The sequence below is a fragment of the Gastrolobium bilobum genome, unplaced genomic scaffold (genome assembly GCF_033153095.1).
Source record: "Gastrolobium bilobum isolate Gb01-03AN ecotype WA unplaced genomic scaffold, APGP_CSIRO_Gbil_v1 utg16022, whole genome shotgun sequence".
Classification (NCBI taxonomy): domain Eukaryota; kingdom Viridiplantae; phylum Streptophyta; class Magnoliopsida; order Fabales; family Fabaceae; genus Gastrolobium; species Gastrolobium bilobum.
The window spans coordinates 121,549-139,010 of NW_026896072.1; the positions used below are offsets into that span (position 1 = coordinate 121,549).

At 34.0% G+C, this 17,462-nt stretch overlaps 1 protein-coding gene across 1 annotated transcript; it reads left to right on the top strand.

Moving 5' to 3' along the window:
- The first annotated feature begins 2,774 nt into the window (after positions 1 to 2,774).
- LOC133297653 (ankyrin repeat-containing protein BDA1-like) lies at positions 2,775 to 16,607 on the top strand. Its single transcript, XM_061496822.1, has 3 exons — positions 2,775 to 3,381; positions 4,909 to 5,296; positions 16,148 to 16,607. The coding sequence occupies exons 1-3, from the start codon at positions 2,775 to 2,777 to the stop codon at positions 16,605 to 16,607; spliced, it is 1,455 nt and encodes a 484-aa protein (XP_061352806.1).
- Positions 16,608 to 17,462: the final 855 nt, after the last annotated feature.

Consider the following 17,462-nt stretch of genomic DNA (forward strand, 5'->3'; position numbering starts at 1 on the left):
GTACATGAGGCCCAGAACCATTATTTCTGTTTTATTTCCTTTTATTTTGGGTTATATTTGTAGAGCCCGAAGCCCAGCTTGATTAGGGGTTAAAAGGGCGAGAGTAAGGACCTTGTGGATCATCTTTCGTTGGAATTTGAATTTTACAGTTTTGAAATTAATATAATTTTCGTCTTTTTTCTCTCCTTTTTCTTTAATCAACCTAAGGTTTAAGGATTCCATGGTTGAACCATGAGGACCTGCGCCTCATTTTGAACCCAATTCCTTTCTCTTTCCAACTTGGTTTGACATCGCGCGATTGTGGGTGTTCAAACTGAGATACGCGATTGCGTTCTTGGGAAAGAGATTAACCATTAGATTTAATGGTTAGGTTGATTAACCTAATGAACTCAAGTCGAACAGGTAGGTAATCCGTGATTGCGCGAGTAGACACGCCGTATTCGACCAAACGCTAGGCGATCGTCTAAAGAGGGATTCCTAAACGAATGCAGGGTTCCAATTCGTTTAGGGTCAACCATTATTTAGTAATTATTTGTTGAATGATGTATTTCCTTGGAATCCCAGTTCTTGGGTTCCCAATTCATCAAAAGATAGACCCAAGGCCTTTAAAATGGGTCCACATTAACCCTATTATAATATGCTATTCTTTGATGACTATTTGAAGAAAACTCTTTCTCACAATATTTTAAAAGCCAAACCAAAAGCATGATTATACCTAACAAGTCTTTATCTTTTACCCTAATCTAAGGGTATATTGGATTAGGATTTTAAAAGATTTTTTTGAGATAAAAAATCTTACAGATTTTAAAAGACTATTTATGATTGGAGGAACTTTAAAGACATTTTTAAAAGACTTTTTTTTACAATCATGATTTCGTAAGATTGGATTTTAAATGATTTTAATAGAATTTATAAGATTTGAAAAGATAATATGGATTTATAAAATTTTAAAAAACCATGTGAATTTTTAACAAACATTTAACATTACAAGATTACTAAGCAATAAAACATAATAAAAATTTTCTCAACCAATAAAACATAATATAATTTTTAACAAACATTCAAAATTACTAAGCAACAACTCTCCATATATCTAAAGCTATACTAGTCCTCCACGTATTAGCATTTTGTCGTTCATGCTCTTGGGTTTGACCAATAGGTGGTTGAAAATTATCTTCTTCATTTGGTATTAGAGCTATGCATATATGATTATAAGACCCATTTTTTTTTTAATTATTAAAATAATTCTAAATTTGCATATAGAACCTAAAGTTCATGATAAATTTTCATTTGGAATTTTTTGCAATTGATCTTGGAAACCTTGGGATTTTTATTCTACGTGATGAGAGTTTTCTAACCATATATCATATGCACATTTTCATTAAGTATTCTAAGAAAATTTTGAATCTAAATTTCTAGATTTTATTACATGAAAGTTTAAAAAATTTCTCAAATTATTTTCAATTGATAACATGAAATCTTGAATTGCTATGGGGCTTTTTAAAAAAGAGTTTTTAGTTATCGATTGACACCAAAATTGTTTGAAATCCCTTCCTATAGCGAAGAAATTTCGTTCATGAATGTATTGTTACAAAATATAGGGGTTCATATTGTGAAAGTTTCAATCTTTCTTTAAATTGATATTGTTTCGTTGAAGTAAAACGAAAATTGATTTGAGGGTTTTAGTCCCTGTATTATTTTCCCACTGTTTTATGTTGTTTTTAATACAAAAATCAAACCTTTTGTGCCAAGAAAAACTACGACCTATAGCTTGAAAAAATATTTTTTAAACTTCCAAAAGATCTCAAAAATGGCTAAAAAATATGATGTTTTTGAGATAGATTATATTAAAATCTCGTTGGTTTGTTGTTTCTAGGACGTTTATGATAAAAATCGCTTAAAAATCTGATGTTTGACGAAGCTCCCATGACGGAACCAGATTTTGAGCGGATCAACCTGCTAAAGTAAGTAAAAAACACTGCAATAGAGAAATCTCAAGAAATCCTAGGGGTTAGGGTGAGGTTGTGAGGGAGGCATCCTATTTACATTTCTCACTAAAAAGTCACACGAAATCAACACTAACAGAAAATCCATTAAAATCGTTACATTTCTGAATGGGAAAAAAGTTTCTGATGTTACTTTAGACAACTTCGTCTAATGTTCATCGAAACGACGTCATTTAGAGGTTGAAAAATTAAAAAATTAAGAATGATAAAGACTATTCTAACCCTGAAATAAATTAAAATTACAAAAACACCATGACTTCTGTCCCAAAACGACGTCGTTTCGATGAACATTAGATAAAGTTATCTAAAGTAACTTTAGAAAAACAAACCCTTTCTGAATACCACAAGATTATTTTTTCAATTTTTAAAATCTTGATTGAATACCAACAGATTTGGACGGACTCTAAAATAATATTTTACAATCCTAATCGAATATCGCATGACTTTTTTTCAATCCTTTAAAATCCTAATTGAATACAAACGAATTGTTTTGTCCAAAAATAATCCATTAAAATCCTTTGAAATCCCAATCCAATACCCCGTGTGTTCTAGTTTTTTGTCTCCTTTATTTTATTCTTACGTTGTACTTGGTCTCTTCGAAACTTTTAACTTTATTCTTCTTGATCAATCGTAAATGTTCACAAGGAGACGATTGGTAAGTGTATAAATATACTCTCTTTTTTAATGTTTCTATTATATTATACTCGGAAAATAAGGTGGTGACATAGTGACAACATGTCCCATTCCGAAACAAGTAGGTCAATAAAAATGACAAATGAGGACAGGTTGAAAGATGCTGCTATTTCAGGAGATATAAATTCTCTCTACACACTAATTCAGGAGAATCCACGAGTTTTGGAGCATTTCGATGATGTACCATTTGTTGACACTCCTTTGCATTTTGCTGCATCTGCTGGGCATCTCCCATTTGCTGCAGAGATTATGAGATTGAAGCCTTCATTTGCACGGAAGCTAAATCAAGAAGGATTCAGCCCCATCCACCTTGCTTTACAACACGGCCAGTACAGAATGGTGCTTAGCTTTGTAAAAATGGACAAAAACCTCGTTCGAGTCAAAGGGAAGGAAGGCATAACTCCTCTGCATTTTGTAACTCAAATTGGAGAAACTGACCTTTTGGGTGAATTCCTCAATGCTTGTCCAGATTCCATTGAAGATGTGACAGTACGAGGTGAGACTGCACTGCATATTGCTGGAAAACATAAACAGAATGAGGCTGTTGAAAAGCTGGTTCTCTGGCTTACGCAAAAAAAACAAAAAGGTGCTGCGGCGTTGGAAAACAAAATGCTGAACTGGGGAGATGAGGCTGGCAACACCATTTTGCACATTTCAGCATACATCAATGACTTAAGGGGGCGTTTGGTTGAGGAAATTTTTTTGAAATAGTAGGAAAATGTAATAGATAGAGAAATGATTGGAAAGATAGATAAAATGCGATAGGTAGAAAAATGTAAAAAAAAGTTGTTTGGTGAGAAAAAAATTTACTGGGAAAATTAGGTAACTTTATGAAATCAACACTGCATTAAAAGCCAGATAACCAGTTTTCCGAAAAATCCCACCTTCAAATTGGGTTTCTAAACAGTGCGAATATCTATGTTTCTCATAAATCCAGACAAATTGGATAGATGGGTTTTTGGTGAAAAACGTTGAAACAAACATGGTATTTCTAAAAGCCATACTTGAGAAAGATAGATATCCACTGAAAAGCTCCCAACCAAACACCACCTAAAGGTATCCTTTAAGATATATTTAGAATTTAGTGTTGGCTGAACAAATATTAAGTTAACAATCAGCAAGGGCCCACTTGGATGGACCTTTTCTTGTCCAAAAACTTATTTGTTTAAGAAAATTATTTTAATTTAGGGTTTATTTTTTCTACAATGTCGATAATTTATATATAATGAGCCCAAAATGATGTCGTTTTAACTTTTAAGGCAAAAAAAATGTATTTTTATAATTATAATTTATTTCAGGGTTATAATAATTTATTTCATTATAATTTTTTTATATTTTAACTCAAAATGACATCATTTTGAGAACGAATGTAGATAACTTATGTAGAAACATTAAAGCCTTTAATTTATGGGTAAACAACTTCTACTTTCACAGGAGAAGTTTTTATTTGCAGCCGAGAGAATTTTTTGGTGGGATCTATTGGTTGTTTTGAAAAAAACAAAACAAAAAACATATCATATATTTCAAGGGTTTGTTTTTTCTAAAATTACTTTAGATAACTTTATCTAATGTTCATTGAAACGACGTCGTTTTGGGACGAAAATCATAGTGTTTTTGTAATTTTAATTTATTTCAGGGTTATAATAGTCTTTATCATTCCAATTTTTTAATTTTTCAACCTCAAAACGACGTCGTTTCGATGAACATTAGACAAAATTGTCTAAAGTAACATCAGAAAACTTTTTTCCCATATTTCAATGCTTGTGTAATGTGAGTGCTGCACCAAAAAAACTTCTGTCTAAAAGGAGAAGTTGTTTACCCTTAATTTATTATGTGTTTAAGTGTCAACTACAAAAACAGCAGTACGCCAAACAAAAAGGTCAAAACATTACTTTTTATTTAAAAATAAGTTTCAGGCACTGCATCTAAACACAGAATAGTTCTTACTTTCAAAAATGTCATCCTAAAAGAAGCAATACATTAAAAAAATAATTTTTCAAAAATCCAACCAAATGAGCCCTGAATAATGCGTAGGTAGCAATTTGAAATATGAAAAATTTGTTGCTATGTATATAAAAATAAAATATGTTGCTAAAATGACTAATTAATTAAAATGAGATGACGTTTTCTTGTTAATTGATATAGGTGGAAAAAGTTTTACTACTGGATTAAACTAATTTTTTCATTAATTCCTTGATTGCACAGGCAGTTCAATTGTTGATACACAGTAAAATTGATTTAAATGCCAAGAATTTGGAGATGTGCACAGCAATAGACATAGCAGCCACAGAAGAGATCAAGAGTATATTGAAACCATCCCCCCATTTACATAAACTATTAAGATTGCCTTCGGAATTTTTGCCTTATCAAAATATTCGTAAAGTTCGCCAGAGAATGGATATATCAGAGGATATACGCAATGCTTTGTTGGTAGTTGTTACTGTTGTTGCAACTGCCACTTATCAAGCAGCACTGAGTCCTCCTGGTGGACTTTATCAGGCTAACAAAGGCACTAATAATGATATGAGTCATTTGAAGACCTATAATACTTCCATGAATTGGAAACCTAATATTGGAATTGGAGGGAACTCAATCATGCAAAAAACGGACTTCATTTTGTTTTCCACTACTAATATGCTCTGCTTTATGTCATCAACTTTCGCAATTATATTTCTAATCCCAACGGAGGTGGTATGGGCTCCACTGGTTAATGTAGCGGTTCTACTCCTTCAAATGAGCTACACCTTATCTATGATGGTGATATCATCCACCCCTTTTACCACTAATCTCGTTTCTTTGCTTGAATTTTTTTGTTGGATTATCTTTTTGACTTTTCATTTTATTTAATGCTATCTTTTCCTAAAGGATCTTTACAAAAAAATAAAAGCTTGTTATATTTGGATGAGTTACTTGCTATATACTTTTTTGTTTTACTATTGTTTGAATGTGAAAATGTAATGTTTTGAGTGATGTTGAAGAGTGGATTTTGATGTATTACTTGTTACATAATTTTTAGTTTACTATTGTTTGAGTGTAAAAATGTAATGCTATGAATGATGTTGAAGAGTGGATTTGGATGTTTTATTTGCTACATTACATAGTTTTTAGTTTTAATATTGTTTGAATGTAAAAAAGTAATGTTACGGATGATATTGAAGAGTGCGTGTTTGAGGGTTATAAAAATTACACAGTTATTTTTTTATTTTTTTATACAGACAAAGTCAAAAGAATCTTATAAAGTAATTACAATGGATGTTAAAAAAATATTATTTTTTTATATTTTATTAGAAATATTATTCATATCTTATTATCCGGATTTAATAAATTCTGGAAGAAATTACTAATTTCATGCATTCTTGGAGGAAAGTGCAAAATGATTTTGCTAGGCCACTATTCATGCGAAATTTTATGGTATATGATCTGGATGAGGACCTTGGTACATTCCCTCTGTGTCTATATGATTTAATTTTTTTTATATTAACCCTAATTACCTCTTTGAAGTGAGTAGGATCTTTCAGATTCCCATGATTTTGACTCTTTAAATCGATTATGGAATTAATCTTGAGTTCGAATCGTATCTAGAATTAATATTTTAAACCCCTCTGCAAGATGGCATTAGTGGAGATCAAACCGAAATCCTTCCACCACCACTCAACTCCGATGCACCAAATGAGCTACTATTATGGTATTTTTCACATTAAAAATTATCTCCCCACACTAACATCACGGACAACATCATCGCATCATGAGGAATGTGCTGGCTCACACGCACGAAGGGGGCCCATAGGGGCAACAATTTTGGCATCACACTTGCGTTGGGGAGTCATCTACCTCTATAAATACTCCATTTTCACTCAAAGGGAATCATTTATGCTCTTGCGCCATTGCTACTAAGACTACATAATCATTCGCGTGAACTAAGCCCCTCCAAAGCACATATTCTTGTGAAACCGATGCACTTAAAATGAAGAATCTAAAGAAACAAGGATTTTGATGATAACAAATAAGCATGGAAAGAAGACTTCAAGCATTACAACTTGCAAAAATAAAAAAAGAAGTCTAAAAGATCAACCAACCAATGTGAAGTCCATAAAACAATGGACAAAGTTTAAAGAAGATCAAGACTCAAGCTACAAGAGAAGAAACTAAGTTCAAAGAGTCCACAAGTAATATACTTTAAGACTTAGAATTAAATATAAAGGTAATTGACAACTTGAACGAAAAAACTCAAAGGGATTTTTCAAAACAATACATTAAAACATCATTTGATGTTGAGAATTGTGACACCCTCCCCTGTATGCATCCAAGGGAGTTGTCTACTAAGCGGATTAGAGTCGCAATGTTAGCGAATAAGCTCTAAAAGTTTGTTTTACGTCTCATTAAAATTTCGTGTTCCAATCTGGCCCAAAAATAATTAAAACCGTGGGAAACTTAATAAAATACATGGCTTGCTGAAAGTGTTATTTTTCTGAAAACCGGTCTGTCTTGCAAAAATCTTGATAAATCGAGCTTGCAAAATTTCATTGTAAAGTTTATAAATCTGAAACTAGACATGTGGGGCTTCGCGTGCATAAAAATTATGCACAAATCGAAGGTCTGTAGCCCCACGAAACATAACTCGCAAAGTGCTCGTTAAATCTGTTTATAAATCAGCACTTGAAACGTTCAAAAATCATTTTTCGCAAAACATGACTAGAATCACACGAATTACCAGTTGACCATAAAATCTTAAAAACAGCAATTAAAACATGTTTCAACAGCAGTCCAATCTTCCAAAATATTACATCAAAATATCATAATCAGCCAATACTCATGAGACAAAGCAGACAGCAGTAAAAATCCCAAACAGCAGCAGTAAACAGCAAATATCCAAATACAACGTCATCATATGCTTTTTCGTCCTCCTGCAATTTTATAAAAATTGAGCCCCAAAAGGGGTGAGAAAAATTCCAGTAGTGTGATAGCAAAACCAGTAATGCAACAGTACTAACTAGATACAGAATTACAAAGCAGTCGCATCATCAATTTAATCAGCCAAATACTAATAATAATCATAGTGCGTATATAACGCCAAAGGAGTACGTTCATAGCACTATAGTGCACGTACTAACAAGCACAGTGGAGATTCCATAGTGGCTCCTCAAGAGGATTCCAACTGCGACCTATGCGGACTGAAGCCAAGTGTCCCATACCCTGGTACCGGAGGGATGCCTATATGATGCGTGCTCAAACGTATGCTTACTTTTCATAATTATTTTCAGAATTCAGCATGAAATTTATGCATGTATGCTATGATATGGTCCGCATAAAACAAACAGCTAAAATTATTATATGTGTATGCATGACTAGGTAATAATCAAGATAGCATTTATCCCATGGATTTCCAATATCAAGATGCTGAATAACAATTATTTTCCAACACAAAATATCCAGCATGTCATGTCCAAGGGCAGAGTATAACGAACATAAAACAGAATGCGAATCCAAAGCATATGAGAGCAACAATTCACAATCCCATAAACTAGCTAGTAGTCACAAAAGGTAATGCCACCTAACACTTACCTCGCGTGCCACGAATAATTATCAAACAGTAGCGAAATAGTCCACAATCTTAGGGGTTTCGTGCACCTAATGTACCAATGCACCAAATCAGAATTTCATACAATTATTTCTATAAGTCACAAATAATTTCTAGGCTTCTAATCTTTGTCCCTTAGTCGAATTATCATACTTATAAAGCCAATTATTTTTCTGCCCTAAGCGTAAATCATCAATAGTTAGCAACTAGAATTTCCCAAGGTTCACAATCGGTTTCCATGGTCTTCAAAATGTATTTATTTTCTGCCCTCTTATTGATTTTTAACAACATGCACAGCGAAAAAATCTAAAGTCTCACCTATGCAGATTCGGTTTTCTAACAGTAACAGGGTGTTCAGAATTTCCAGTCACATACCAACTCCACTAATATTAAGGTGCGCTAATGAGAGCCTACAACATGTTGTACATTCATTTTAACTCAAGTAAAGCTTGAGGCACAATAGGTCCAACCAAAACAGAATCGGTTTCATCATTAAAATACATTAAGGATTTTTTTTATTCAAAGTTTCAACCTAACTACCTATGGTGCGCTACACATGGACCTAAAGCATGCTGTCAACTTAATTTAGTTCAAGTAAATTGATACAGTGGCATATTCATCACTAGGTATCTCCTTTTAATTTAACATAACGACAGCTCACTATGGGGGTCTTTATTCCAAGCTCCAAATCGGTTCAAAATGGCAGAATTAAGGAAAATAAAAATAACAAAAATCTTTCTTTCCTTAAGCCCTAAAGTCGAACAACCAAAGCACAAAGAGATTTAAGGTCACTTACGATTCCTTGTCCACACTCAAAACCCCAACTCGAACAAACAGCAAGCTTCCACCCTCCAATGTTCAAAAGCTCAATCCTAGCAACTTATAATGGAGGAGGTGACTTCACCAAAGCAGAACCTTGCGCATGCAAACAGAGAATAATCCAATGAGGACCGATTTGTGAGTAGGAAGAGATAAGGGGAACAGCAAACAACTCACCTCCTTGAATGCTAGTGCACAGCTGAACAAAGTATAAAGGGAAGAGTGTGATTAGATGAAAGTTAAATTGACCTTGAAGGCCGAAGCATGTGAGAGGGAAAAACAAAAATTTTCATGCGAAATCACACATGCAATCAAGACTCATGCTTTAAGACAACATGATGTTACCTTTGTTTGTGATTCAAACACCAAGGAGATCAGTGTAAGGTTTGAAGGGTTCAAACCCTCTAACGTTGATCCACACCACCCACGTCAAGATGCAAGAACTCTTCTTGAAAAGCCACCAATTAATCACCACAAAAGCTTGCTAGGCGTCCAATGTGTGAAGGAGGAGGCTAGGTTAAGGTGTTTAGAAGAGTGAAATTTTCAGCTTAAAACTCCACAAAAGTGGCGTATGGATTTGATGATATATGGCTAGGTTATTTTTCAAAACCTCTTAAGAAAAACCTAACAAAAGGATGACAAAGGAGATGAGAGAACTATCAAAATTGGATCAGATTTTTCTCTAAAAATCTGACCATAAGTAGCGCACAATAGAGAGGAAAAATGGAGTTGTTGCAAAATCAAATCTTGCCAACAACCTCCTATCATATCCTCATGATATCAAGTCAATATCTTAACAAAAATCTGACTTAACAAACATCATATGGCAAGCCATATGGTGCGCCCAATTCAGCCCCAATAACAGTCCAGATACGTTGTGTAGTTGCATTCAAATTTGAACCAACTAGCTCACTGATTCTCTCAACAAACCAAATCTGATTTGGAGCTTATTTGGTTGACAAGATGACACTCACAACAACCAAAGTGGCGCCCCAAATTCAGCCTTGGATGTGATCAAAGATCTCCTCTCGATACTAGGGATTTGTTCCAACAAGATCTTATCTTATCCTTTTGTTATGAAACAACTTTTCATAGCCAATTCAAATTCGAATTCAAACATTTAAATTCAAACGTTCAAACATTTAAATTCACAATTCAACTTCTAAATTTAAATTCTAAATTCAAAATTCAAATTCTAAATTCAAATTCAAAATTCAAATTTCAAATTCAAAAATCAAAATTTAAATATAATTAATTTAACTAATTAATTAATTAGTAATGTCTTGGACCATCCAAGCCCATTACATGATCCATGCGCTCTTTTCCCTTTTAGGTGGGCTTCCAAACTTCTTTTTGGGCTAACAACCCTTATTAGGCCCAATACCTTTAATGCTATATCATCATGACAATAAGGTGTTAGTGTGTGACCCATTAGGCCCAACATAGCCACTGACATAAATGGGCTTGGGCCCAACAAGCCCACAACCCATCTAATGACAACACAGAGCACTAGCAATGCTTTGTTGCCCCAGAGCTAGTTAGGTTAATGACATAATCATCCTATTATACATATTTGGTTACCGTATGTATTTCCTTTCGTCTCAGTTACCTTCCCATTAAACCTAGGGCAAAGAAACGTATCAACTCTTGCGGTTTAGGGTAAGCTTTATTCGAAATAGGGAATCTTCAATTTACTGACTCTAAAGGCAGATCATCTCATGGTCTCTTTTACTATGCATAGATTCTCAAGTCCTGTAAATGTCATCCTGATTTCTCCGATTTACAGATAACCTAATCCCTTACAGAGACTTGACGAATTTCTTCAGCTTATCACCCTAGGCCTGTGCTCTTTCAGGACATGCCCAAAAGTATACCTATGAGTCTCCATGTTTCAGGCATACGAGGTATACAATCAAAACATGCCTTCTAGAACACAGTCTAGGTGACAACTTATGGTCTAAGGAAAGACATACCCAAATATTAAGAGACTGTTCTAATGATACGTTTGTAAGATTTCCTCATAGAGTCTCTTTGTGAGTCTGTTCAGTGCGAGCTATACCCTTATAGGTCCACCCACGACTTTAGCTAAGACATCTCCATATCTGTAGCTCATGAGGTCTTTACCTTGCATCCGAATACAAGTAGATAACTCGTGCTAGTCTTACCCGAGATCACTGATCCCTATTCTCAGTGTCTCTAGACTAGGAACTTAAAATTAGGAATAAACATCCAGTATCATTGAATCCTCATGATCGTGATCTCATCACAGATACTCAAGAGATACCTATTTTATTCCAAGGGGTTCATCCAGTTACTCATATAAAATATTAACTATAATATTGAGACAAAATATGAAACATGATAAAGAGTGCTTTTTATTTATTTGCGACAATATAAAAGGTCCACATATGTCCTAATCTAATCAAAAGATTGTCTCTAGGACATCCATATACTAACATTAGAAACTTAGGTTGTCCTTCTAGGTGGCTCACGCTTTGTGGGGAAAATGAATGGAAGGAGGTGCAGAATTTTTCTTGGGGTTCTTCTCCAGTGGCGTTCACGGTTTCTTGTCAAAAGAGGGGATGAAAGTAGAGTTAAATTCTTATGTTTCTTCCTATTGGTACTCACGGCCAAGAGAGGTGGGAGGAGATTATGTGGCTAAGCTTGGTTTTGTTTTAACAAAATAGTTCTTCAACCTATTGCTCTACACATTCTGCGCTTGAGAGGGAAGGAATGGAGATTATAAAGCTGATTTAAAAGCTAGCAAAAATCAGAAAAGTAACTAGACCCTCTCTCTCTTCAGCGCATAAGAGGGTGTAAATGGATGAGGGATTTCTGCCCAATGGTATGACATGCAAACTGCTCACCTCTCTCCCATTGGTTGCATGTAATAAAGCTGAATGGGCTCAACAAGTCATCAGAATTTTATCTACCCTATGCGCACATGTGATGGGGGAACAAGGGTGGGACTTTGCCATGTGTTGATCCTTTGCCAATCAAGGGCTTCCTTGTGAGATTCTTAAGATGAGGTTAGGATAACAAGAGTTTAGGGTCGATTCTAAGTCCCTCCTAAGGCTCATGGGTCGTCGACCAACCCATGGTTTGGGTCCAAAATTACAAGTCCAAAGACTCTCCTAATTCATTCACTAGCCCACTCAATTATTTGTTCCCATATCATCTAGTTATCCTTAGACTTCCTAGATGTTACATTTAAATTGATCCTATATTTTTAACAAGAGTTTCAATGTCTAAATAGATACTCACCTATCATTGTAATTCAAATAATTCCCTAACTTAAATTAGTTCCACTCTAGGGAAAATAGCTATATAATTCGAAGACAAGACATGCATTAACATATAATTCGAATTTCACACATGCTTCCATATTCCTCATAGCAATTTATATATTTTTCCTAATTATGTGGGATGTTACAAGAATCATTCCTAACATCTCACATTTATGAAAACTTGTATCTAAGTATTTATCAAATGTTTGAAAGTGATTGAAATACATTTGAAAAAAAAGAAAACCATTCCTTAAGTAATGAAGCTCGAAAATTGTCCTTAGTAGTAAGGATTCAAGCATGGCTTAACATGAATTGGAAGATCGACTTCGTATTTGCTAACAGGGAAAGGAACACTTGTGCTGATTGGCAAATTCCTTAGACAAGCCTTGGGGCACTTATTACATGTCTTCCCCTCTTGATGGATTAAAGAACTTGCTTGCTGATCTGGTTGTGCAACCTCACAACCCTTTCATGAGAAATCCTGATTGATTGGTTACTGCTGGTGTTTTGCTATCTGTCTTTTTAGTTCTGTTTCTTTTTGTTGTTGTTGTTGTATTTGTTGTTTTCTTTTTCTGTTGCTAGGGCCTTGCCCTTTATTTCACAAAAAAGAAGAAGCTAAAAATGAGTACATAATACTTTTTATTTCTACACTATATAAATTGACCCTATATATATATTTGACAAAGATACCACTATCAGTGCATGTTTGGATACTCTCTTTTTTTAAACTAGAAGTTACTTATAAGCATAAGCTAGGCCAAATAGGTTTTGAGAAAAACTCTTATAATGAAAAACTCTTTTTTTATAATGAAGAAAAAAGGTAAAAGTTCCTAGGAGGAGTTTTTTTTTTAAATTCTTATATGCTTTTTTTTAACTCTTGTCTGCTTTTTTTAACTTTAACTTATAACTTCTAGCTTAAAAAAAGAGAGGATTTAAACAAGTTATTAGAAAAGTGCATATCGTCACCGGAAAGTTTTGACCGAATAACTTTCGTCAAAATTATCGATCGAAATATTTATGACATTTAAAATAACAATATATCAATACAATTATAGACGGAAAAGCCGGTAGAGAAACTTTTTGTCAGTCGAAAAGTGATTAGTACGCACTATTTTGGTTGATGTTTGTTCCCACAATCATGTTTATGGAATAGGAAAAAAATTTGTCCTTTTAAAGAATATAACTTTATGTCATTTTAGATCCTAACCGTTGATTTTCATCAATCAACAGTTAGGATTTATTGGGTCAAATTTATTAATTAATTAGTAATTTACAATAAAATATAATAAATTCTAACCGTTGATTGACGAAAATCGACGGTTAGGATCGAAAATGAAACAAAGTTATATCCTTTAAAAAGACAAACATTTTTCCCTTACAAAATTAGTTTTGGCTAAAAATTTCGTTGAAAATTTCGTCAAAAACCTCATGATATGTTTCGATGGGCTAATTTCAGTCGGTTAAGAATTTTTTCTATGAACTCTTTTCTACTCCAAATCAAATTACAAATGCATTTCTCACTCTCACTCACTATCTTACACTCACTCTTACTCTCCTTCAATGCTATATTTTTTCTGCTTCGATTACATTTGGGAGGCCCTCTATTATAAGGACATTTTGAAATTGCTGAATATTGAAGAATGTCTAGTTAATTAAGGGTTAAGGACTCTGGGAGAGTTGGGCTAGGGTTCAATAACTAGTGAAACATATGTGCTTTTGATAGGATGTATTTTGATTGTGCACTGGCGAGGGATAGTAAACTGTTTTGAATATATGCAGTTGTGACTGTATGCTATGTAAGCCAGACATCACATAGGTAATTAGGGGGTTGAGGACTCTAGCAGTGTTGGTCTAGGGTTCAATAACTAGTGGAGCATATGTGTTGTCGAAACTTATGACTTGATTGTGCATTGGAATTTCCTTTCTCTGTCGTCTTTGTTCTATTTGACATTTTATCTCAGATAGACATCAATTTCAGAAAATCAAAGGATTGAATTGTGATATTGAAATGTGGATAAGTCTGAATTCTTGAGGGTGAAATGATGGATATAAGGTTTAGGGTAACATGAGAGGGGGGATTATGCATGTATTAAGAATCAATTGGGATAATTGGGGGTTAAGAGGCACTCCTGGTAGTCCTCTGGTCTATTTGAAGATCTCATCGAGTGGGACACATGTTTAAAATCAGTTTTGCGATTCGACGGAAGAATTTACCAGGATCTGAGTTTGAAGAAACTAGAGCCACAAATTTTCGGTCCAGATCCCAGAAATTTCAGCCATTTTCAGAAAATGAAACCTAATAGGCTTTGTTCTACTCGTTGAGATGATCGTTGTGAGTGGTCACTCGCCTTAAACGAAGATCAGACGAAGGAGATATGGCCGATTGAAGTTTTAGGTACATTTTTATGCGAGAAATAATATTCTTGCGAAAAGGAATATTCTAAGAGAATATCCTCTTAGTAGGGGAATATTCTATTAGAAAACATTTCAATAATCAGGGAATGTTTCGGTGAGTTTCTGGAAACAAGGGTAGTCCATCTTAAGGTTTTTGGGCGCTCAGATCTGTTTTTAGGGTCTGTTTTGGCAAATTATTAATCTTCAGAACAATTTGATGAAAGTTAGAGCCTTTGCTTTAATTTGTGATGTCTGTGAACTACAAGGTGCACTCTTTCTAACTCTTAGCTCTGATTAAAATGCCTAAACGTAGTTCCTATAATATTATAAAATGCAATCATTTGATGTTATTGAATTTTATAGTTGAAAATTATATGTTCAATTTGGCATGAAAGAACGTGAAATATTTTATAATGTATTAAATGATTGTGTATCTACCATTAAAAAATCTGTATAAATATCAATGGAACAAAGATGGAGATTTCTTCAAGTAAACTACTAACTCTAAAACAAGTTAGAGTAGTACTTTTACTTAAAAGGAAATTGGTATCTTTGCTTGATAAAGCTTGTATGTCTTTCTCAACTATGAATGGTAGAGTAACTTTATTTGTTGACTCTTGTTATTTTGGATGTGCATTCATGATTAATGGTATGTATAAGTTGAGTTTAGATACTGAGAGCATAAACTATGTGAGTTCAACTTTGATTGATCCAAAGTTGTTACATAATAGACTTGGACATGTGAACTACAGGAAAATGCAACATCTAGCTAAAACTCTTGATATTCCATTAAATGCATCTATTTGATTTGACAAATGTGAAATATGTGCACAAACTAAGATCACTAGAAAACCTTTTATGTCGATTCTAAAAGCACACAACTTCTTGATCTGATACATTCTGAATTTTGTGACTTTAAATTATATTACTTGAGGTGGCCAGAAGTATTTAATAACATTCATAGACGATGTTTCTAGATATTGTCATGTTTATTTGTTAAAATCGAAAGATAAAGCTTTTCAAAGGTTCAAGATTTCTAATTCAAGAGTAGAAAATCAACTCAACTTGAAAATTAAGAGGTTTAGGAGTGAAAGAGGAGAAGAGTACACAAGGATAGGGTTCAAAGATATTTGCGCTTCAGAAGGCATAATACTTGAAACCACTGTTCCTTACTCACCTTAATTAAATGGTGTTGCCGAGCACAAGAATATGACATTAACTGAAATGTTAAACTCTATGTTACGTACAACTGGCATGCCTTCCTCCTATTGGGGAGAAGTAGTTCTAACTACCAATCATATCTTGAACATGTTGCTGCACTCTAAGTTGTCTATAACTCCTTATAAGATATGTCATAAGTGTTCTTATAGATATGATACTCATAAGACTTGGGGATGTATTGCTCATGTAAGAATACAAGATCCTAAGAGACCTAAGATGGAACCTAGAACCATTACTTATATATATCTAGGAAGTGTAGAAGACAGTGCTGCAAATAGGTTTTTGGATCTATCTACAAATACGGTGACAGAATCCAGAGATTCAGAACTCTTTGAGAATAAGTTTCTCAAAGATCATGGCTTGAGTGCTTCTGGATCTACATATATGATTTTAGAATATCCTATAGAAACTGAAGCAAGCTCTTCTGACACTAATCCCACACAACTGGTTGTTGAATCAGTTCAAGCTAGAGTATCTACGAGAGAGAGTTTCCAAAGACTTTGGCAAGGACTTTGTCACTTTCAGGAAGCAATGAGATCTGGAGAATCTCTACTATGGGTAAAAGCCATATATGATGAAATGAGCTCTCTGCTGCAGAATTATAGCTAGTCATTTTGCCAATAGGGGCTAAGGCTATAGGCTGTAAGTTGGTACTGAAGAAGAAACTGAATAGTGATGGATCGATAGCCAGATACAAAGCATATTTAGTAGCTAAAGGCTATAGACAACAAAGTGAAGTAGACTATTTTGATGTTGACTCGCCTGTGTGCCATCTATCGACTATAAGAATTCTTCTTGCTTTGACTTCTATTGAACACTATGTAGTACATCATCAAATGGATGTAAAGGCAACTGGTGGATGACATGTTAATTCTTGGCTCTGATCATTCTACAGCGAGTGACATGAAAGCTAATTTAGCTAAAGAATTTGATATGAAAAATCTTGGTATTGCTAATACCATTCTTGGTATGAAAGTAAGCTTTGATAGGCAAGTTATCTCCTTTAGCCAAACTCATTATATTGAGCAGTTATTTCCTACTTGGGGATACAGTGAGTGCAAACTGAGTGAGACACCATGTGATTATAATAAAAGACTGAGTCCTCATGAAGGGACCAGTGTGGATCAGTTAAAGTATTCAAAACTGATTGGTATTAACCATCTTAGTAAACTCTGGGTTTATGGAGTAGTCTTCACCCAAGAGTTCACTTCTTGCATGAAAGGTCAGATATATACCATACAATACAACATGTAATCTTGTCAACAACATATAACTTAGTTATTACGGAAACACTTGTACTTACCACATGATATTATTACGGAAGAATTTGTACTTCCCACTTGATAACTTGATATTATACAATTTCAATCACATCATTTACATACTTGTTTATATGAATGCACATGTATGCACAGATACCAAATATCTAACATAACCAAACATACATACATATGAACCATTAGC